The 22,480-nt window shown below is 43.8% G+C and overlaps 1 protein-coding gene across 8 annotated transcripts in view; it reads left to right on the top strand.

Annotated features, from left to right (window-relative positions):
• The window catches only part of CCM2 (CCM2 scaffold protein), a 77,218-nt gene that overhangs the window by 43,886 nt on the left and 10,852 nt on the right, over positions 1 to 22,480 (top strand). For all 8 annotated transcript variants that reach the window (XM_064366706.1, XM_064366704.1, XM_064366707.1 and 5 more), the window contains 2 exons: positions 19,920 to 20,003; positions 20,454 to 20,637. In XM_064366706.1, coding sequence (XP_064222776.1) covers positions 19,920 to 20,003; positions 20,454 to 20,637 — 268 coding nt within the window. The remainder of the gene's footprint in view (positions 1 to 19,919; positions 20,004 to 20,453; positions 20,638 to 22,480) is intronic.

Here is a 22,480-nt window from a genome sequence, read left to right as displayed (position 1 = left end):
CCTGGGAGGTAGAGGTTGCAGTGAGCTGAGATTGCACCACTGCACTCCAGCCTGGGTGACAGAATTAGACACTGTTCCCAAAAACAAAACAAAACACAAGGGCAAGCCAAGAATAGGAAAACACCAGTTTAGAGCCCAAGGAGTCTGGCAGAGAAAAGAACAAAGATAATTTCCAGGATGACAGGAAAGCAAAGTCCCAGGAAAATAATCTAAGAAACAGGCTACAGAAGCTCTGGGATAAGTAAGTATAGACTATATGTTTGGGTGGAAGACTGTATTGAGAAGTTGCTGAAGAAATAGAATAGTACATAGAAAACAAAGCAAATGGAGGTGTGGGGGAATTAATAATAAATCATTTAAAATGAAAACTTAAGGGTTGGAGACTTCTGTTCCTGGGAAGTTGGAGTAGACATTCTTTTCCCTATTACTTCTAGTTAACTGCACCTAAAATCTAAAATCCTTGGACACTATATACAGTAACATAAGAACACTCTGAAAGGTAGAGAGAAGGCAAGCCACCCAGGACCCAGAAAACAACCCAGTAGTTATTTCTTCAGGTTGTCTTTTTGCCTCATGTAGTCCAGACTATGAACTGAAGAAGCTGGCAACCCAGAAACACCAACAGGTACAGGCAGAACCCTCCAAAAAGCCTGCTCCTTCTGACCAAAGGACCAGGAAAGGGGCAGCCTAATACAAGACAAAGTATTTAGACAATTGCTCAGTGCCATCCAAACATGACAGAGCTGTGGTCCCACCTCTGTTCTTGCTACCAAAGGCTGAGTGAGGGCCACTTATTCCTCCAGAGAAAGCTGAGTGGAGACCATGGACTTTTATCCCTGCTGGGCAGTAACCCCTAAGAAACCTTGTGTGGTTCTGGAGTGTTAGTGGAGACCACGGTGGGTGGGCAATAATGAGGCCCTCCTCTTCCTCCCAACCAGGGAAGAATCAGTGGAAGCCACATGGGGAAGCAGAACTCTCATCATACCCAGCAATAAAAAGGAAGGAGCCCTTCATGCAGGCCAAGTAGGGAATCTGACCTTCACCCCTGCTTGGTGGTAAAACGGTGGTGTTCCTCTCCCTTCTGAAGAACTAGGTTAAATTTTCCAACATTTTTATTGCTGAAGTCCTGAAGAGAGAGGAGAAAGGGAAGGGCTGAAAAGCTTTTCAAAGATCTTTTGGGTTGAAACATTTGGCAAAGGACAAACTTAAAAGATTCAGAAAGCTGAGCAAACGCCAAACGAGAAATAAATCCACTGCTAAGACCCGTCATAGTAGAATTCTGAAAAGTAAAGACAACAACAGCAAAAAATTTTGTAAGTGGCAAGAAAGAAACACTTTATTCATAGGGGAAAACAGAATGACAGCAGATTTCTTGTTACGAATAATGAGGACCAATGGCACAACATTCAAGTGCGGAGAGACTCTGAGAATCAAAAGGGTAATAAGAGAAAACAAGCAACTCCACACACATAAACAGTGGTCCAAAAAATAGACCAGATTCTTGAAAAGCACGAACTTCCACAGTTACCCAATATGAAATAGATCATTTGAATAACCCTGTAATTATTATTATTATTATTATTTTTTTTTTTTTTTGAGACGGAGTTTCGCTCTTGTTACCCAGGCTGGAGCGCAATGGCGCGATCTCGGCTCACCGCAATCTCCGCCTCCTGGGTTCAGGCAATTCTCCTGCCTCAGCCTCCTGAGTAGCTGGGATTACAGGCACGCGCCACCGTGCCCAGCTAATTTTTTGTATTAGTAGAGACGGGGTTTCACCATGTTGACCAGGATGGTCTCGATCTCTTGACCTCGTGATCCACCCGCCTCGGCCTCCCAAAGTGCTGGGATTACAGGCTTGAGCCACCGCGCCCGGCCATAACCCTGTAATTATTAAAGGAAAATCAGTATCTAATTTGAAAACTCCCATTAAAAAACTCTTCAGGCCCAAATGGTTTCCCTGGAGAATTCTATCAAACATTTAAAAATTTAATCTCAATTTTACATATTCTTCCAGAAAAACAGAAAGGGAAGGAACACTCTTTCTTTGTTTCTTTCTTTCTTTTCTTCTTTCTTTGTTTCTTTGTTTCTTTGTTTCTTTCTTTCTTTCTTTCTTGTCTTTCTGTCTGTCTTTCTTTCTTTCTTTCCTTCTTTCCTTTTTTTTGAGATAGGGTCTTACTTGGTTGCCCAGGTTAGGGTGCAGTGGCGCGATCTTGGCTCACTGAGCCTTGATCTTCCAAGTTCAAGCAGCCCTCTTACCTGAGCCTCCTGAGTAGCTGGGACTACACATGCCTGCCACCATGCCCAGCTAATTTTATATTTTGTAGAGATGAGGTCTCACTATGTTGACCAGGCTGTCTTGAACTCCTAGTCTCAAGCAGTCCTCCCGCCTCAGCCTCCCAAAGTCCTGGGATTCTAGTCATGAACCATTGTGCTTGGGTGGGAATATTTTCTGACTCATTTTGCAAGGACAGTATTGCCCTAATATCAAAACCAGATAAAAAACAGTGCAAAATAAAAAGAAATCACAGACACCAATACAAACATAAAATTCCTCAGAAAAATATTAGGTAACATATTCAGCAATATATAAAAAGAATTATACTTGCTGTGGCTGTGAGAATAAATAACAAAAAAGAATTATACACCATGAACAAGTGGAGTTTATTCCAAGGATGCAAGGCTGGTTTGGTATTTGAAAATGTAATCCATCATATTAACAAACTAAAGAAAAAAAACCACATGATGATATCAATCGGTGGCAGAATATTTATTGACAAAGTTTAACACCCATTCTTGATTAAAAACTCAAATAAGATATGTATATGAACAGTGAATATGTGGATATCAAAATTAAATCAATAATACCATTTACAGTCACTTAAAAAAGGAAACACTTGGGTGTAAATATTAGAAAACACAAATAAGATGTGTATGCTGAAAACTATATAACACTGATGAAAGAAGTCAAGGATCTGAATAAATGCGTTCATGGATTGGAAGACTCAACCTAGTTAATATGTTAGTCATCCCTAAGTTGGTATAAATGGACTAACTCCTTGAAAAGCACAAACTACTACTGCAAGTCATCCAATGTGAAATAAATAATTTGAATAGCGTGTAACTATTAAAAGCTAATGATGCAATTTCTATCAAAATTTCAGCAAGAATTTTTTGTAGCTATAAACAAGGCTATTCTTAGAGTGCAGTGGTGCAATCTTAAATTTCAAGCCATTCTCGACATTTAAATGGAAAGGCAAAATAAGTAGAATAGCTAAAAATAATTTTGAAAAAGAAGAATAAAATGAGAGCAGTCAGCCTGCATGATTTCAAGATAGATCGTATTGCTATCACAATCAAGACTGTGTGGTACCTGCAGAGGGACTGACACAGAGATCGGGGAGCAGAATCATGAACCTAGAAACAGATCTACACATATATGCCCAGATGATTCTTGACAGAGGTGCACAAGCAATTCAGTGGAGAAAGGATAGGATACCCTTCTAACGAATGGTGCTGGAGTAGTTGGACATTTGTAGGCAAAAATTGAACCTCGCCCTAAATTTCACACCTTAACACAAAAATTAGCTCAAAAATGGATCATAGGCTTAAATATAAAATACAACTTCTAGAAAAAAAATCTTCAGGATGCAGGGCTATGCAAAGAATTCTGAGACTTGATACCTAAAGCATAATTCACAAAAGAAAAAAACTAATAAACTGGACTTCATCAAAATTGAAAACTTCTGCTCTATAAAAGACAAGAAAAGATATGCTACAGACTGAGAGAAGGAGGTATTTTAAACCATGTGTCTTACAAAGGGTTGGCATCTGCAGTTTATAAAGAACTCTCAAAACTCACCAGGAAAACAAACAATCCAATTAGGACATAAGCAAAAGACAGAAGGAGATACTTCACTGAAGAGGATATTCAGATGGCAGTTAAATACATGAAAATATGCTCATCATCATTAGCCATCAGGGAAATGCACATTAAAACCATAATGAGCTGCCAGTACACACCTAACAGAATGTCTTAAATTTCAAAAAAGTAGAACACAAGATGCTGGAGAAGATGTGGAGGAACTCGACCCTCATACATTGCCGGTAGGGATGTAAAATGGTACCACCACTCTGGAAAGCAGTTTGGCGGTTTCTTTAAATCTCTACATGCAACTACCAATAGTTTGGCAATTGCATTCCGAGGCATTTATCCCAGGGAAATAAACATTTATGTTCACATGAAAACCTGCATATTAATACTCAAAGCAGTTTTATACATAATAGGTCAAAACTAGAAACAACTCCAGTGTCCTTTGGTGGATAAATGGTTAAACAAAATGAGGTCTATCCATACTACAGAAGACTCTTCAATAATACAAAGGGCCGGGCATGCTGGCACCTGCCTGTAGTCCTAACTACTTGGAAGGCTGAGGCTAGAGGATTGCTTGAGCCCGGGAGGTCAAGGCTGCAGTGAGCCGTGATTGCACCACCGTGCTCCCGCCTGGATGACAGAGTGAGACCCCCGTCTCAAAGCAACAACAAAGGAACAAATTGCACAACAACCTGGATGGGCCTCCAGAGAATTATGCTGAGTGAAAAAAGCCATTCCAAAAGGTTTCACACTGTATGTCCCTTTCTGTAACATCCTTGAAATGACACAGTTGCTGAGATAGAGAACAGATTAGGGCTTGCTAGGGGTGGAGAGAAATGGGTGTGCCTTTAAAGGGCAACAGGAGGAGTCCTCACGGTGATGGGTGCTCTGGCTATTTATGTCCATGTCCTGGCATGGTGTGCTGTATTTCTGCAAGATGTCACTGCTGGGGGCAGTAGGGTAAAGGGAGCGATGGATTTCCCTGTATCATTTCTTATAACAGGTGAATTTACAATTACCTTGAAATAAAAGTTTAATTACAAAGAAGTTGTAATTTGAATACTACTTGGCATATCACTGAGATAGACTGTAGATAATAAAATGATGTAAGAACTAAGTAATGATTAAGAAAAATTATCTAAGTTGTAAAAAGAAAAAAAAAGGGAAAGTGGGAATGGTGATATAATTGGAAGTCAAATAAGGTCTTAAACTGATGAGCAATAGCAACATAAGGCCATAATTTAGAAAAATGCTTCTAGACACTAGAAGAATCAGAAGACTCCAGTGTGGCCGCTTCTTGGAAGTGGTTTGTGGATGGGATTGTCCCAGTCAGTAAAAAAGATTATCGTTTTGTTTTGTTTTGTTTTACAATTTTTTGAACTTTATTTGCCTTTTTAAACTGTATACATTTATTGTTTTCATAAAATAAAAACAGGCCGGCCGCGATGGCTCAAGCCTGTAATCCCGGCACTTTGGGAGGCCGAGGTGGGCGGATCACGAGGTCAAGAGATCGAGACCATCCGGGCCAACATGGTGAAACCCCATCTCTACTAAAAATACAAAAATTAGCTGGGCGTGATGGCGTGCTCCTGTAGTCCCAGCTACTTGGGAGGCTGAGGCAGGAGAATTGCTTGAACCCAGGAGGCAGAGGTTGCAGTGAGCCGAGATTGTGCCACTGCACTCCAGCTTGGTGCCTGGCGACAGAGTGAGACTCTGTCTCAAAAAATAAAAATAAAAATAAAAACAGTGGCCGGGCGCGGTGGCTCAAGCCTGTAATCCCAGCACTTTGGGAGGCCGAGGCGGGTGGATCACGAGGTCAAGAGATCGAGACCATCCTGGTCAACATGGTGAAACCCCGTCTCTACTAATACAAAAAAAAATTAGCTGGGCATGGTGGCATGTGCCTGTAATCCCAGCTACTCAGGAGGCTGAGGCAGGAGAATTGCCTGAACCCAGGAGGCGGAGGTTGCGGTGAGCCGAGATCGCGCCATTGCACTCCAGCCTGGGTAACGAGCGAAACTCTGCCTCAAAAAAAAAAAAAAATGAATAAAAACAGTGACAGTAATAAAATCCGTCAGTGACAGGAAACGTTTAGTCTTACATACTCCAGTGGTGCTTATGGAAAGTAATGTTTATTTAGAATGAGCATTAATGAATAAGTTAAGAGTAATTTAATATTAGCTTCTGTTTTGGAATGCTTACTGTGTGCAGCAACACTGTTTAACATTTTAAATACATTTTTTTCTCATTTAATCTTCACAAAACCTTCATAAAGTAGAAACATTCTTCCTGTAGTTTCCATCACAAGCTGACATTTGCCCCAGTAGGGTTTGGTGCAGTGCAAGGCTCACATGGGCTTTAGTACCTAATGACGATGAATGGACTCATAGCAGGCTTGCTGTGTGGTTTTAATTATGGGACAGGGTAATTAATCACATTTGTGATACCAAACCCAAGAAGCTCTTCTCAGTTAGCTTTGTTATTATTTTTTGAGACAAGGTCTCACTGTGTCACCCAGCCAGTGCAGTGACACAATCATGACTCACTGCAGCCTCGACTTCCCTGGGCTCAGGTGATCCTCTCACCTCAGCTTCTTTAGTAGCTGGGACCACATGTTGCACTACCACACCTGGCTAATTTTTTTTTTGTAGTGATGGGGTCTTGTCATGTTGCCCAGGCTAGTCTTGAACTCCTGGGCTCAAGCAGTCCACCTGCGTGGGCCTCTCAAAGTGCTAGATTACAAGGGTGAGCCACCATGCCTGACTTGTTATTTATTTTTATCTAATTGAATATGTAATTTATGTACGTGGTTCAAAATTCAAATAGCAAAGAGATTCTTGGCAAAAAGAAATCATGTGCGCCTTCCATGGAAGGAATTGCTGACACCAGATTCTCATGTCTTTACACAGTCTATCCATATATGAGCATACACATGCATTTGTTTCCCAAATGATTACATGGTGTACACTGTTTGCAGCTTGCTTTTTACACTGAACGGTATTATCTTGATTTATCTCAGAGAGTGTTCACATTAGCACACATAAAACTGCCTCCTCCACTTTTACTGCCTCGTCCACTTTTACTTTTTAATGGTTGCATGGTGTTCCATTAGATAGCTATGTCGTATTCTGTTTAACCAGTGATCTGTTAATACATTTTTATTTTCAACTGTTACATGTGTTTCACTGTACCTATATGATAAATTATAAAAGTGGAATTTCTAGATCTAAGGCTAGGTTACTTTTTAATTTGTCAGACATTTCCAAATTACTCTTCATAAAGGTTTGAAGTCAGTGCATATGTGAGGACTCTGTGAGAGTACAGACAGCCCCTTACCTCTGCAGGTTCTGCACCCCAATAATCAAGCAACTGTGGGTTGAAAATATTCAAAAAAAAAAATAAAAAACCACTACAACAATAAAAAACAAAGTTTAAAAATACAGTGTAACAACTATTTCCATTAACATTTACATTGTATTAGGTATAAGTAATCTAGAGATAATTTGAAGTACAGTCTTGGCCATATAACAACATATTGGTCAACGACAGACCACACATATGACAATGGTCCCATAAGATTATAAGGGAGCTAAAAATTTCCATTGCCTAGTAACATAGCTGTCTTAGCATTGTAGCACAACGCATTACCTTTCTGTGTTTGAATGTATTAGAGACACAAATACTTAGCATTGTGTTACAGTTGCCTGCAGTATTCTTACAGTAACATGCTGTACAGGGTTGTAGCCTGGGAGCACTAGGAGCAATACCATGTAGCCTAGGTGTGTAGTAGGCTATATGTACCATCTGGGTTTGTGTAATTACACTCTGTGATGTTCACGCAATGATGAAATGGCCTAATGACATAGTTACTCAGAATGTATCCCTGTCATCGAGTGATGCCTGACTGTTATACAGGAGGAGGAGTGTAGGTTATATGCAAATAATACTGCCATAGTATATGAGAAACCTGAACATCTGCAGATTTTGGCCCAAGAGGCTCCTAGAACCAATCCCCAGCAAATAATGAGGGACAGCTGTACCTGTTTCTCTACCCTCTGAGGAACAATATGCAGTGTTTATTCAATAAACGTTTTGATCTTTGCCAGTCTGATATTCTTAAAATGTTTTCTCATTATAGTTTGTACTTATAAGTGAGATTGAGTGTCTTTCAAACGGTCAAAAGTCAGGTCTCTTTCAAACTACCTTTCTAGATCCATTGCCCATTTTTTCTATTGGATTGTTGCTGCTGCTGCTGCTTTTTTTTTTTTTTTTTTTTTTTTTTTTTTGAGGTGGAGTCTCGCTCTGTTGCCCAGGCTGGAGTGTAGTGGTGCAATCTTGGCTCACTGCAGCCTCAAGCGATTCTCCTGCCTCAGCCTCCTGAGTAGCTGGGACTAAAGGCACATGCCACCATGCCCGGCTAATTTGTATATTTTTAGTAGAGACAGGGTTTCACTATGTTGGCCAGGCTAGTCTCGAACTCCTGACCTCGCAATCTGCCCGCCTCAGCCTCCCAAAGTGCTGGGATTACAAGCATGAGCCACCACGCCCTGCCTTGCTGCTTTTCTTGTATCTTTGTAGTAGCTCTCAGTATGTCAAGTAAGTTAGTCCGCTGCTATAAAGTTAGTTTTAAATGTTTTCCCTCAGTTTGTCATTTATCTTTGTTTGTCATTGTCTTCAATTGGTTCTCTTGCAACAGAGCCTGAATCTAAGGTTCGTGTTGGACTGATCTCCTAAGGCCATGCTCAAGAGAAAGAGTGAAGTGCATAGGGTGGAGCAACGGGAAAAGATGCCTGAAAATCATATGCTCGGGGGTTAGTTTCAACCTGGTCCATGCTCTAAAGCCTAGAATGCGGCAGCTCTGTGGAGACAGAAGCAGCTCAGGGTGTTAGCCATCCACACTCAGAGCAGCGAAGGGTCCTGGGTGGGACATCACTGCCTCTAATATATTCCACCCTGCACTCCCTCATCCGTATATTTCTCACATTAAGTTCACTCCATCCAGACTCAGCTTCTCCAGAGGCATTGGGTCATAATTTCTGGAAACCTCTCCAGATGAACTATAGCCCTGACTACTTCAGTGGGTCCCAAGGCCTCATTCCACCCACTGGGGACACGGCACCTATAGGTTTAGATGTATACTGCATCCTAATGGAGAGGGGGCATCCTTTCAGGGTGTCATCTCCCAGCTGGCCACAGCTCTATCAGGATGCCAGCTCCAGGATGCTTGGGTATTTTATAGGACATTGAATTCCGTGGTCATGTGCCTGCTGCTGTAACTCCTTTAGCACAAAGTAGTCCCTTGATCCAAAGTGATGGTACATGCTGTCCCACATCGGTAACCACACGCCCCGTGAGCCCTTGGAGAGTAGGCTGGCAGCGCTGCAGGCAGGAGAGGCAAACCCTTATGTGGAGCACATGCTAATATTTGCCAGAAAAATTGTTTCTTATTGCAGAGTCAAAGAGTTTCGAAGTATTCAGCTGGCCAGTGGACAACTGGTTGGTCTCTTTGAGGAGATGATGCCTTCTCAGGGCTACAGAATTGGTATCCTGCCGGCAGGTCTCCCATGGTGAAGGGCTATCCTGTATTGGCTCGTGCCTAAGTATGTGACCCAGGCTGGGCTTTTCTTTCTGTCAGCTGTGTGTTGGGGACCCTTTCTGCGGCCGTGAGTTTAATTTAAGGGAGAGGCTTCAGTACAGTTCTGCTGGAAAGTGTTTGGGTTTGGGCCACCTGTTCCTTTAGCTGGCACTTTAGCACAGTCCTGCAGTAAGACTGTGAACATGTACTGTTGTCCATCCACATGAACATCAGCAGTTCCTGATTGGTTTGAGGAAGAAACGTTTACCATATCAATAGCTACAAACCATGTACCCAAGATTGTTTATCTGCTTGAATCAAGATTCCATTTAGCTCAGTTTGTGGCAGTCTACAGTCTTCTACCACAATTTATCCACCATAATTTCTTTCTTTCGTGTGACGAAGTCTTGCTCTGTTGCTCAGGCTGGAGTGCTGTGGTGTGATCCTGGCTCACTGCAACCTCTGCCTCCTGAGTTCAAGCAATTGTCCTGTCTCAGCCTCCTGAGTAGCTGGGATTACAGGCGCCTGCCACCGTGCCTGGCTAATTTTTGTATTTTTAGTAGAGACAGGATTTTACTATGTTGGTAAAGGCTGGTCTTGAACTCCTGACCTCAGGTAATCCACCTGCCTTGGCCTCCCAAGTACTAGGATTATAGACCTGAGCCACCATGCCTGGCCATGTCCACCATAATTTCTATAGGAGCCAGACTGGGCATGAGATGGGGACCCCTACCCTGTATCATTTATGTTTTCAAGAGCAGCATTAATCTCTGTTTTTCCCACTGGGAAATGATACTGTTTTTGATTTACTAGTATGTCCAGGGGTCAGGGACTAGGATAAGTTTCAGGGGCTTCCAAATGGCCTTTTCTACTTCAGTAGCTCTCATTCTTTAGATCAAAGGACCAATGGAAGGATTCTGCATACCGCAAACTGGTGCCCATCTGCCCACTTCCCTGAATATAACAGATATTAATATAAGAAGAATATTATATTAATATCTCTTATATTCAGGGAAGTGGGCAGATGGGCACCAGTTGAGTCTTTACCCAGTGGATGCACTTTTAGGTGGACCCGGCTGTGCTTCATGTATTACCTGACTCCCATATGTTCCTACTTTACAGAGGACCTTGTTGGCAGTTTCGGTCTCTAAGTATCAGCATCATCTCAGACCCTTTGTTTCAAAAACCTCTGAAGGCTTTCAGTTCCCATGGTACTTTTACCCAGGTAAATGAGTCCCTTTGGGAAGAGCTGGGGAAATCACTGTGGTGTGTACTTGCCTTGGCATTGCAGGTCGATTCCCACACAGGCTTGGCCTCTCCTTCAGTCAGTGTTTCTGAGTTTGAGAGCTGCTTCAGATCTGGAAATGGACTCAGGGATTGCTACTTTCCATTGCAGAAGCTTACCTTAGCCTTCTGCTAATTCTGTTTTGATGATATATTAAGCAGCACCCTTGTTGTCTTCCTGTCTGTCCTGCCCATGGAAACTCCAGCATTCTGTGAGCTATCTCCGTAGATCCCAGGCTCTCCTGGCTACTATTTTGACCTTGCTGCCTATTACCGGATGATACCTACACCTACTCTGTGTGTGAGTCAGTGCTGCTCCCTGGCTTTTGCTAGGGGGTGTCTTGTTACCCCTTTGCTCCTGGGGAGCCCAGTTCTGTACAAGCACACTTGATGCTTAGCTTCCCTTTCCTGAGGCTGGCCAGCACAGAGGTTCTCAGTGATGCCCATGCCCCTTCTGCACCCATTTAGCGCCATGGTGGGTGGAATGCTGTCACTTTCTCCTGAGAGACATGGGCCGCTAGTGGGTTTTCCTGTCATTTTGTAGATCGATTTTAGTATGCCCACTTCTCCATGCCTTTCGATACCTAGATCCAGTTTGCCACAGCAGTTCCACAATCCCTGCTTTAATATAAGTCATCACTTCTGCTGAACTTTGAAGAGCCTGCCAGCAGTATCTGAGAACAGCCTCTGGACCCCTTCTCACGGTTTTAAATGCTGTGTTATAGTGTGCGCCCTAGTAGAGGAGATCTCTCATTTCATCTTAATGTTCTGTCCCCCTGGATCTAACACCTTGAGGTCCTCTCTCAGGTGCATTCCCCAGCTCCTATCAGAACTCATTAGGCACATCCTCTAGTGGGTCTCAGCCACGAGAGGTAGACATGGCAGATTCTGGGGAGAGCAAGCATTATCTTATGAGGGTCCCATCTCATTTGAGCCCTATGTGTTATATTCAAGCAAGGAGTATGGTGGGGAGGCTTCTGTCGTCCAACAAAAGGGGATAGGTCAACTTCTCTAAGCACAGTGTTCAGAAGAATTTGAGGACTGAGGTTCTCAAGGGCATTTACCCAGATATCCCCATCCCAAATCTCAGAATCCTGTTTCTTCCCTGTCAGGGCCCAGACCCTGCCATGGGAACCTTATCGACCAAGGCCAGTAAAGAGAAGTTATGGGGAGGCTGATTTGGGATCAATATTAAAAAACAAAAAACAAAAAACAAAACTATTATATCTTGTCAGAAGTTATTTTTAGAAAAGTTCTGTTTAGAGCCAGCTCCCCCACCCACACCCTAGATAAGGTGCTTGAGGAGGTAGTGAGCCTGCCAGCATGGAGCCATGTGGTTGGCAGAGGGTATGCAAGAGGCCACCTGGCCATACTGTCTTTCACTAATTCCAGAACTAATGGAGTTGATAGCTGGCTGGTCAGATGTTCCCTTGCTCTTCTCACTGCTTCACCATGGTTCTCTCTTGCAGCTGTGCTCTTGGCTTGCTGGGACAGTGGGTATGGGCTGGGCATGGCATTGCCATAGGGGCACTGGGTGTTGGCTAGGGGACACCCAGGAGACAGGGTTCCCCAGGGCAGATGGGGAACCTATTGTGAGAACTGTAAAGGAGGCATACATACTGTGTCCTATTCAGAATTAGAACAAGGATTAGAGCTGTACTTTTTCTTTATTGATAAAAGTTGTTTTACTAATACAAAGATTTCACAGTGAAAAAAAACCTTAAATGAGTGAAGATTCATCCCTATATGAAGAAAGTAGAATCCTGAATCCTCTTTGGAGATGTGTGAGACTGAGTTTGAGGCATGATGGCCAGATTTGGAATAACATCAAAGAAAAGCAAGATAATGATGGTGATATTGTGTCACCCCAGCTACAGGAGGCCAAGGAGAATTCCTGTACAATTCTATAAACATAATGCTGGGGTATTTTTGTTTTAGCAGAGCACTTAACATATAAGCGCATATCAGTCAATATTTTTTATTACCCTTTTGAGAACAGAGAATAATATTTGTGGATGATACAAAGCTAGAAAGGATAGCAAATGAGATTATTGAATAGAGCTAATAAGATGAAATTTTTTATTGTGATAAAATATAAGATTTACTATCGGCTGGGCGCGGTGGCTCATGCCTGTAATCTCAGCACTTGGAGGCCAAGGCGGGTGGATCATAAGGTCAGGAGACCAGCCTGGCCAAGATGGTGAAACCTGTTTCTACTAAAAATACAAAAAAATAGCCAGGCGTGGTGGTGGGCACCTGTAATCCCAGCTACTCAGGAGGCTGTGTCAGAGAATTACCTGAACCCAGGAGGTGGAGGTTGCAGAGAGTGGAGGTTTCAGTGAGCCAAGATTGCGCCACTGCACTCCAGCCTGGGCAACAGACTGAGATTCCGTCTTAAAAAAAAAAAAAAAAATTACTGGGTCCGGGCCCAGTGGCTCACGCCTGTAATCCCAGCACTTTGGGAGGCCGAGGCGGGTGGATCACGAGGTCAAAAGATCAAGACCATCCTGGTCAACATGGTGAAACCCCATCTCTACTAAAAATACAAAAAATTAGCTGGGCACGGTGGCACGTGCCTGTAATCCCAGCTACTTAGGAAGCTGAGGCAGGAGAATTGCCTGAACCCAGGAGGCAGAGGTTGCGGTGAGCCAAGATCACGCCATTGCACTCCAGCCTGGGCAACGAGAGTGAAACTCCGTCTCAAAAAAAAAAAAAAAAATTACTGTCTTAATCACTGTCAAGTGTAGAGTTCAGTGGCATAAAATTAATTCACATTGTTATGCAGCCATCAGTAGTTTCCGTCTCCAAAGCTTCCTACCAGCCCTTACTGAAACCCTGTTCCCATTATTAGACAATGCCTCTTCATCCTCCTCCCCACAGCCCCTGGCAGCCACTGCTTTACTTTTTCTGTCTATGATTTGAGTACTCTAGGTATTTTATATAAGTGGAATCATACAACATTTGTCCTTTTGTGACTGGCTTATTTCACTTAAAACGGTGTCCTCAAGGTTCTTCCATGTTATAGCATGTGTCAGCATTTCTGTTGCTTTTAAGGCTGAATAATATTTCATTGTATGTGTAGACCACATTTTTTTTATCCATTTATCTGTCAATGAACATTTGAGTTGTCTCTTCCTTTAGTTGATTGTGAATCATGTTTCTATGAACATGGGTATAAAAATGTCTTTTCAAGGCCCTGCTTTCATTTCTTTTGTATATATACCCAGAAGTGGAATTACTGAATCATATGTAATTCCATGTTTAATTTTTTGAGGAACCACCATACTGTTTTTCACAGTGACTATCATTTTACATTCCTATCAGTAATGCACAAGGGTTCCAATATCTCTATATCTTTGCTGACACTTGTTATTTTCCGTTTTGTCAGTAGCCATCTAGTCTCGGTGTGGTGGCTCACGACTGTAATCCTAGCACTTTGGGAGGCCCAGGCAGGAGGATCAGTTGAGCTCAGGAGTTTGAGACCAGCCTGGGCAAGATAATGAGACACTCCCTCCTGCCCCCGCCGTCTCTATAAAAGAAAGTGACCATTCTAGTGGGTGTAAAGTGATATTTCATTATGGTTTTGATTTGCATTTCCCTAATAACTACTGATGTTGAAAATCTTTCTATGTGCTTGGCTTATTGGCCATCTGTATATCTTTAGAGAAATGTCAAGTCATTTGCCCAATTTTTAATTGGGTTGTTTGTTTTTTTGGTTTTTGAGTTCTAGGACTTCTTTAATATTTTAGATATTAATCCCTTATCGGATATGATTGGAAACATTTTCTCCCATACTGTTTTTTTTTTTTTTTTTACCTTGTTGATTGTATTCTTTGGTGCACAAAACTTGCACACCAAGAGGAGAGGGGAGGGGTGGGGGTGGGGCAGGGCAGGGTACTTGGATATGCTGCTTATTTATTTTGAAACTGCTCTAACTATCAGAAGAGGCTTACCAGTTCTTTAGAGATTGGGAAGTCAATACATACTTTGGAGTTATTCTTTCCCCACCTCCATCCTCACCTTATGAAATCTAAAACTTCTTGAAATAACTACATTTCCTTATGGAGCTGCCCAGCACATACAGACAGTTCTGAAGTTTAGGTTGCCCGTCTGACTAAGCCCAAGATAAACTCGTATTTGCCAGTGTGCCCTGAGTGTGCTTCAGCCAGTTACTCTTCTGCCTGTTTCCTGCTCCATCCAGTGAGAAGGCTGCATCGTACGGCAGCAGATAGACTGACTCATGTCACGGTGTATACATTGCTTGGATTCGGAAATCTCCGGAGTGACCTCCCTGCCTGGTTCCCAGTCAGGGAGGTCATCTGTGAGCAAGGACAGTTTCACAACCTTTATACTTTTTGTTTCCTTCTCTTGCATCATTGTGGTAGCTGAGACTTTCATATGGTGTTGAATGATAGTGGTAAGAGGGATCTTAGGGGGAAGGTATCTAATTTTTTGCCATTAAGTATGGTGTTCGCTTTCGGGTTTTTTTTTTTTAATAGATGTTCTTAATTTCAGGAAGTCTGTATTCCTGGTTTGCTGAGAGTTTTTCTCATGAATGGGTGTTAGATTTGTCAAATGCTTTTTCTGCATCTATTTGTTGATCATATGATTTTTCTTCTTTAGTTAGTTGATGTGATGGATTACAATTTTTTTTTTTTTTTAGACAAAGTCTTGTTCTGTTGCCCAGGCTGGAATTCAGTGGCATGATCTTAGCTCGTTGCAACCTTTGTCTCCCAGGTTCAAGCAATTCTTCTGCCTCAGCCTCCTCAGTAGCTAGGATTACAGGCATGCACCACCATGCCCAGCTAATTTTCTTTTTTTTTTTTCCAAAACAGAATTTCACTTTACCCAGGCTGGAGTGCAGAGGCGTGATCTTGACTCACTGTAACCCCCACCTCCCAGGTTCAAGCGATTTTCCTGCCTCAGCCTCCCGGGTAGGTGGGATTATAGGTGCCTGCCACCATATCTAGCTATTTTTTTTTTTTTTTGTATTTTTAATAGAAACAAGATTTTGCCATGTTGGCCAGGCTGTCTCAAACTCCTGATCCCAGGTGATCCACCTGCCTCAGCCTCTCAAAGTGCTGGGATTACAGGCATGAGCCACTGCACCCAGCCTACAATGATTGATATTTGAATATAGAATCAGCCTTGCACACCTGGGATAAATTCCACTTGATCATGGTGTATAATTATTGTTAGTACATTATTAGATACAATTTGCTAATATTTTGTTTAAAACTTTCGGCTGGGCATGGTGGCTTATGCCTGTAATCCCAGCACTTTGGGAGGCCAAGGCAGGAGGATCATGTGAGCCTAGGCGTTTGAGACTAGCCCAGGCAATGTGGCGAAACCCTGTTTCTTAAAAGACAGAGAGAGAGAGAGAAAGAAGAAAGAAAGAAAAGGAAGGAATGAAGAGAAAGAAAGAAAGAAAAGCTATGGGCTGAGTGTGATGGCTCATGCCTGTATTCACAGCACTTTTGAAGGCCAAGGTGGGTGATCTTTTGGGCTCAGGAGTTCAAGACCAGCCTGGGCAACATGGAACAATCCCATCTGTCTCTACAAAAAATACGAAAATTAACTGGGTGTGGTGGCATGTATCCATAGTCTCACCTATGGATAGGAGGATCACTTCAGCCCGAGAGGTTGAGGGTGCAGTCAGCTGTGCTTGTGCCCCTGCACTCTAGCCTGGGCAACAGAGCAAGACCCTGTCTCAAAAAAAAAACCATATATATATATACACACACAAACACACACACACACATATATACACACACACACACATATATGTATGTATGTACGTGTATATATATATATTTTAGTGGTTGCCTTGGGATTTGCATTATACACTCACAACTAATCAGAATCCACTTTCAAATAATGGTGTGCTGCTTCACAGGTAGTCCAAGAACCTTGTAACCAAGTATTCCCAATTCACTCCTCCCACCACTTTTAAAACATTGCTGCCATTTATTTCATTTATCCCTAGGCTATAGTCACCCAATACACAAATTTTATTTTGAACAAACTGTTAATGCGTTAGAGCAATTAAAATAAGAAAAATAGGCCAGACACGGTGGTTCAAGCCTGTAATCCCAGCACTTTGGGAGGCCGAGGTGGGCAAATCACGAGATCAGGAGATTGAGACCATCCTGGTCGTGGTGAAACACCGTCTCTACTAAAATACAAAAAATTAGCTGGGCGTGGTGGCGCGCATCTGTAGTCCCAGCTACTTAGGAGGCTGAGGCAGGGGAATTGCTTGAATCCAGGAGACCGAGGTTGCAGTGAGCCAAGATCATGCCACTGCACTCCAGCCTGGCAACAGAGCAAGACTCTGTCTCAAAAAATAAAATAAGAAAAATAAAAGATTAATTTTACCTACATTTATTTCTTCTCTGATGCTTTTCCCCTTCTTTATATAGAACAGAGTTTCTGACCAAATCATTTTCATTCTCTCTGAAGTTCTTTTAACTTTTCTTGAAATGTTAAATCTCTGAGTTTTTGAGAAAAATAATTTCTCTTTCACTTTTGAAGGATAATTTCACTGGGTGCAGAATCATAGGTTGGTGCACTTTTTTCTCTCAGTCCTTCAGATAGTTCCTTCTTCTTTCTTCTTGCTTGTATGATTTCTGAAGAGAAGTCCAGTGTCATTCTTGTTCTTGCTATTTATAGGTAGGGTGTTTTTTTCCTGTAGAAAGAAATCCTAGATTTATGCAAAAGAGAAAATCTTCTTTTTCTGCAGTTTGATGTGATGTGCCTCGGCGTAGATTCCCTGTTTTTTACTGTTTTGTGTTCTTTGACCTTTCTGGATCCGTAGGTGAGTGTGTGACATTAATTTGGGGAACTTCTCAGCTCTCATTAGCCCAAATAGTTCTTAGGTTCTTTTCTTTCTCTTGATATGCTTGTTGCACTTATGTTACACCTTTTGTAACTGTCCCGCAGTTCTTGCGTATTCTGTTTTGTTTCTTTCATTCTTTTTTCCCTTTGCTTTTCATGTTTGGAAGTTTCTATTGATGTATTCTTAAGCTCAGAGAGTCTCTCCTTGGTTGTGTCTGGCCTGTTGATGAGCCTGTTGAAAGTAGCCCGCACTGCTGTTACAGGACTTTTACTTTCTGGCATTTCCTACTGATTGTTGCTTAGGGTTTCCATCTCTGTTTATTTTACCCATCTGTTCTCACATGATGTCTACTTTTTCCATTAGAGCCATTACCATATTGATTGTAGTTGTTTTTTTTTTTCCCCCAAGACGGAGTTTCGCTTTTGTTACCCAGGCTGGAGTGCAATGGCGCGATCTCGGCTCACCGCAACCTCCGCCTCCTGGGTTCAGGCAATTCTCCTGCCTCAGCCTCCTGAGTAGCTGGAATTACAGGCACGCGCCACTATGCCCAGTTAATTTTTTGTATTTTTAGTAGAGACGGGGTTTCACCATGTTGACCAGGATGGTCTAGATCTCTTAACCTCGTGATCCACCCGCCTCGGCCTCCCAAAGTGCTGGGATTACAGGCGTGAGCCACCGCGCCCGGCGGTTGTAGTTGTTTTAAATTCCCAGTCTGGTAGTTCCAAAATCGCCGCCATGTGTGAGTCTGGTTCTGATATGAGGAACTTAGGCATCAGTGTCAGGTTAATAGGCCTTAGTGTGAGGTCTATTTGGCTGGGAGTTGGACTGTGTTTACTGTTTGTTGCCCTTGTAAATGTTGGGGAATGAAATGTCCTGTGTGTTCTTTGTTTTTGGGTTTTCCTCAAGATTCCTTCTTAAATCTGAGTCTGAGGCCTGCAGTTCTTGCTGGTGTGCATCCTTGTTATTACACAGGACTCCTGTTGATGTGGCTCTCAGGGGAGAGGAGAGGGAGTGTTCTGTAGTTCTGGGGCTCAGTGTTTTAGTGAGCTTGTGTCCCTGGGCTGTGGGCTTCACATGTGCTTCTCAGTTTTGTTTTTTTTCCTCCCCCTTAGGAGAGACAGAAAGGATAGAGGAGGCAGGAATTGGGTGTTTCCTTACTCCTAGGTGGTTAGGCTCTGGTAAAATAGTTTTCCTTGAGGAAGGCCTTTGTTAAGGATAACAGAATGTTCTGGTTGTGCCTTTTTCTCTCCCCTTCCCCTTCCTGACTGGGAAACTTACAACGTATAGAAATTTCTAGGCTGGGCATGGTGCCTCACACCTGTAATCCCAGCACGTTGGGAGACCACGGTAGGCAGATTGCATAAGTCCAAGAGTTTGAGACCAGCCTGGGCTACGTGGCAAAACCCCATCTCTACAAAAATTAGCCAGGCATGGTGGCACACACCTGTAGTCCCAGCTACTCAGGAGGCTAAGGTGGGACAATTGCTTTGAGCCTGAGAGGCAGAGGTTGCAGTGAGCCAAGATCATGCCTCTGTACCCCAGCCTATGTGAAAGAATGAGACTCTGTCTTAAAAAAAAAAATTTCATATAGTTCTGGAGGATAGGAGGTTCAAGGCTGAAGGACACAGCTCGTGAAGGGCTGCATCTGCATTTTGTGTTATCCCAGGGTGAAAGGTGGAAGGGCAGGAGAGGGAAGGGGGTTGAATTCATCCTTTTATCAGGAACCTGGTCCTGAGATAGTAAACCCTCTCCCAGGATAACAGCATTAATCTGCTCACAAGGGCAGAGCTCTGTGTGGCCTAATCATCTCTTAAAGGCCCCACCTCTTACCACTGTTGCATTTGGGGACTAAGTTTCCAGCACATGCTTTTTGGGGGACACATTGAAACCATAGGACTTACTTTATTTATGCTCATTTTTCAGCTCTGTTGACCTTTGCAATTGAGGAAGTTTATTTTTTAGTATTTTTAGTAAAGTTGTGCATGGTCCCATTGTTTTCAGTTTCCTCAGCGGTGACTAGGAAACACTGGCCATCCCTGTCTTAGAATACGGATTCGACCAAAACTAGTAGTCTTGGTGCTAGTAGTTTGGGATGCTCGTTGCAGGACTTTTGATGGTAACCTTGAATGTGGAATAGTAGGAGATGGGGCAGCACTGTCCCCAGTCAGTAGAGATTTCTCTAAGAACCCAGGACTCTCTTCCTAGAGTGAGGCCTCTGTGCTAGCTGAAATGGAGACCCGTGGGCCTGGTGGCCTGAGTATGAAGCACTTGGTCTGTGCTCTCGGCAATAGTGATGGTGGTGTTGAATCAGCTCCCATTTCTCATGGCATTTTTTTTTCTTCACTTTCTTTCAGTATTTAGGTCAGTTAACGTCCATACCAGGATACCTGAATCCCTCCAGTAGGACTGAAATCCTGCACTTCATAGACAATGCAAAGGTAACTCTGTCCCTTAACCCTGTGCACTCTCCCTCAGCCCCCACCAGCCCTTGGTCCCTGTACTCTTGGCCTCGTGGTTGTGAGGAATGACCCAGTCCCATAAAGACTGTTCCTCAGTATGGACATTAACTTGATTCTCGAGACTTGCTCCATGTGATTTTGGGCCGTTTCCAAGATTTATGTTTTCAAGATATTTCCAACCACATGTCGTCCGTAAGTCCTGAAGGCAGTTCCAGAAGAATCTGAAAGCAGTTCCAGAAGAATCCCAAATGATTTGAACGCATTGGTCTCCCTGGAATAAGCACCACTGTTCTGAGGGGAATAACACTGACCTTATTCGCTCAGCGTTTGTCACATAGCGACATTGGCCAGCACAGTATTCTCAGGAGAAGCGCCCCATGCCGTTTGACAGCTGAGTCGGCATTTCTGACGCCCTGTGGTTCCTTCCAGAGAGCCCACCAACTTCCGGGACACTTGACTCAGGAGCACGATGCTGTGCTCAGCCTGTCTGCGTACAACGTCAAGCTGGCCTGGAGGGACGGGGAGGATATCATCCTCAGGGTGCCCATCCATGACATCGCCGCCGTCTCCTATGTCCGGGATGATGCTGCACACCTGGTGGTCCTGAAGACAGGTACAGGAGGTCAGGGGTCAGGAGGGTCCCTGCCTCAGGAGTACATGCGTGCATTTTATGAAGTTCTGGAGACAGTTTTTGCAGCTTCATGTTGGGTGCTCCTGTTTGTCATGACCGAGAATTGGCTTTTCTGTCTCTGAGATCAGCCAGAGGAGGGCTTGAGATCAGCTACCAGACCCCGGGTTTCACTGTCACACTAAGAGCCTTTGGGGACTCAATAATACCGGGATACAGTGTTTGGGACTGATACCCTGCTCCTCTGCCCATTGGGGCTCCTGTTGACTCCCTCCCGGTACACTGGAGTTACCCCTCTGCCCAGGTGTGGTGGAGCCGAGTGGGAGAGAAGGCGGTGGGTAGGGACCTCACCTCAGCTTGACTGACATTTGAGCCCTGCACAGTGTCCCCAAAGGTGGGACAGCAAAGATGAGACCCAGACCTCTCAGGAGCTCTTGGTCGTAGAGGTTACTCTGAGTGTGTCCTTGCTGTCTGCTGCTTTCACACTGGGATAGAATCGGGCAGATAGAGTCGGGCAAAATGTTACTTTTGGCTCATTCTCTTAACCTGTGGTGAGTACAGTGCTGCCTCACTGGACACTAGCCCAGGCTGCCCATTAATTTCCAGTGCTTCCAGCCCAGGCATTCAGGCCACTGAGGATGATGGAAGAGACTGTGGTTCACCCTCCCTGCACTTTGCCCCTTCCAGTCCTGAGTTTTGAGGTTGCCGTTGCAGTGGGGACACTATTCTGGCTTTTTGGATCTCTGCTGGTGACTGGGTTGATCCCAAAGCCTTTCATTTCCAGAAGGCCAGTGACAGTGTGTGAGGGGTCACAGTGGGTCTGCCTAGACCACACACTGTGTTTTAGGTAGCAGAGAGGGGAAGTTGTCATTCCACTTAAGGTCAGTAGTTTATTGAGAATCTGGTGAGTATGCTCATTACTAAATCCTTGAGCCACGAACCGCCAGCTTGGATGCACTCTTGAGAACAATCCACAGGAAGCCTGTGAGTCTAGATGCTTGGGGCTGCTGTGGTCACAAACCACACAGGCAACACTGGAGGGGTTTATGAAGGTGGCTGTTGTCCCTTTGCTTTGTCCTCTGTGTAGCGGTAGCTTAGACTTGCCTATACCCTCCCCAACACAGGCACACACCACACCTACACATACATACATCACTTACCCTATCTGACTTAGAAGGCGGGCCAGGTGGCTACTTCCAGCCATACTGTCCAACACCATGGTGATCCTCCTATTTTTTTACCTTTGGACCCTGTGGGAGGCCTTAGGCCTGGGACATCCTTCCTGCAGTGTAGGGCTGTTGGGCCCCACAGGGTCGTGGGGTATCCCTTATGCTGTGCTGAGGTGCAGGATCAGAAAGTAAAGAGACAGGACACTGAAGAACTGGTGAAGAGCATCTGTACTCGGGGGGCCATGCCACCTGTGAGTGGAGATTGGTGAGTGCCCCAAATGCCCAAGAGCATCTGTATTTATTAGGTACAAATAGGGGGCAGGGTCATAGTGAGGTCATCTATAGGCTTAGCAGTAGGGCATACATAATCACAGGAACCACAAGCAAGGGGGTCACCCCATTATGTCACCTGGGCAGAGAGATGGGCCTTGCATTGTAGGGGGCTGTGCCATGAGCAGTAGTAGCAGGTCATGTACAAAATAAGGGGCCCACCCCCATTAGGTCACCGAGGCAAGGAGGTGGGCTGTGTGCAACAGGTGTCGTGCACAACACTTCTTATCTAGGGGCTGGAGACTTCAAAGAATTTCTTTTCTTTTTTTTTTTTTTGAGACGGAGTTTCGCTCTTGTTACCCAGGCTGGAGTGCAATGGCGCGATCTCG

Source organism: Aotus nancymaae, unplaced genomic scaffold (assembly GCF_030222135.1).
Source record: "Aotus nancymaae isolate 86718 unplaced genomic scaffold, 86718_ANA_hifiasm-v0.15.2.pri h1tg000065l, whole genome shotgun sequence".
NCBI lineage: Eukaryota > Metazoa > Chordata > Mammalia > Primates > Aotidae > Aotus > Aotus nancymaae.
The sequence above is the reverse complement of the archived record's forward strand: the minus strand, read 5'-3'. Positions and strand labels throughout refer to the sequence as shown.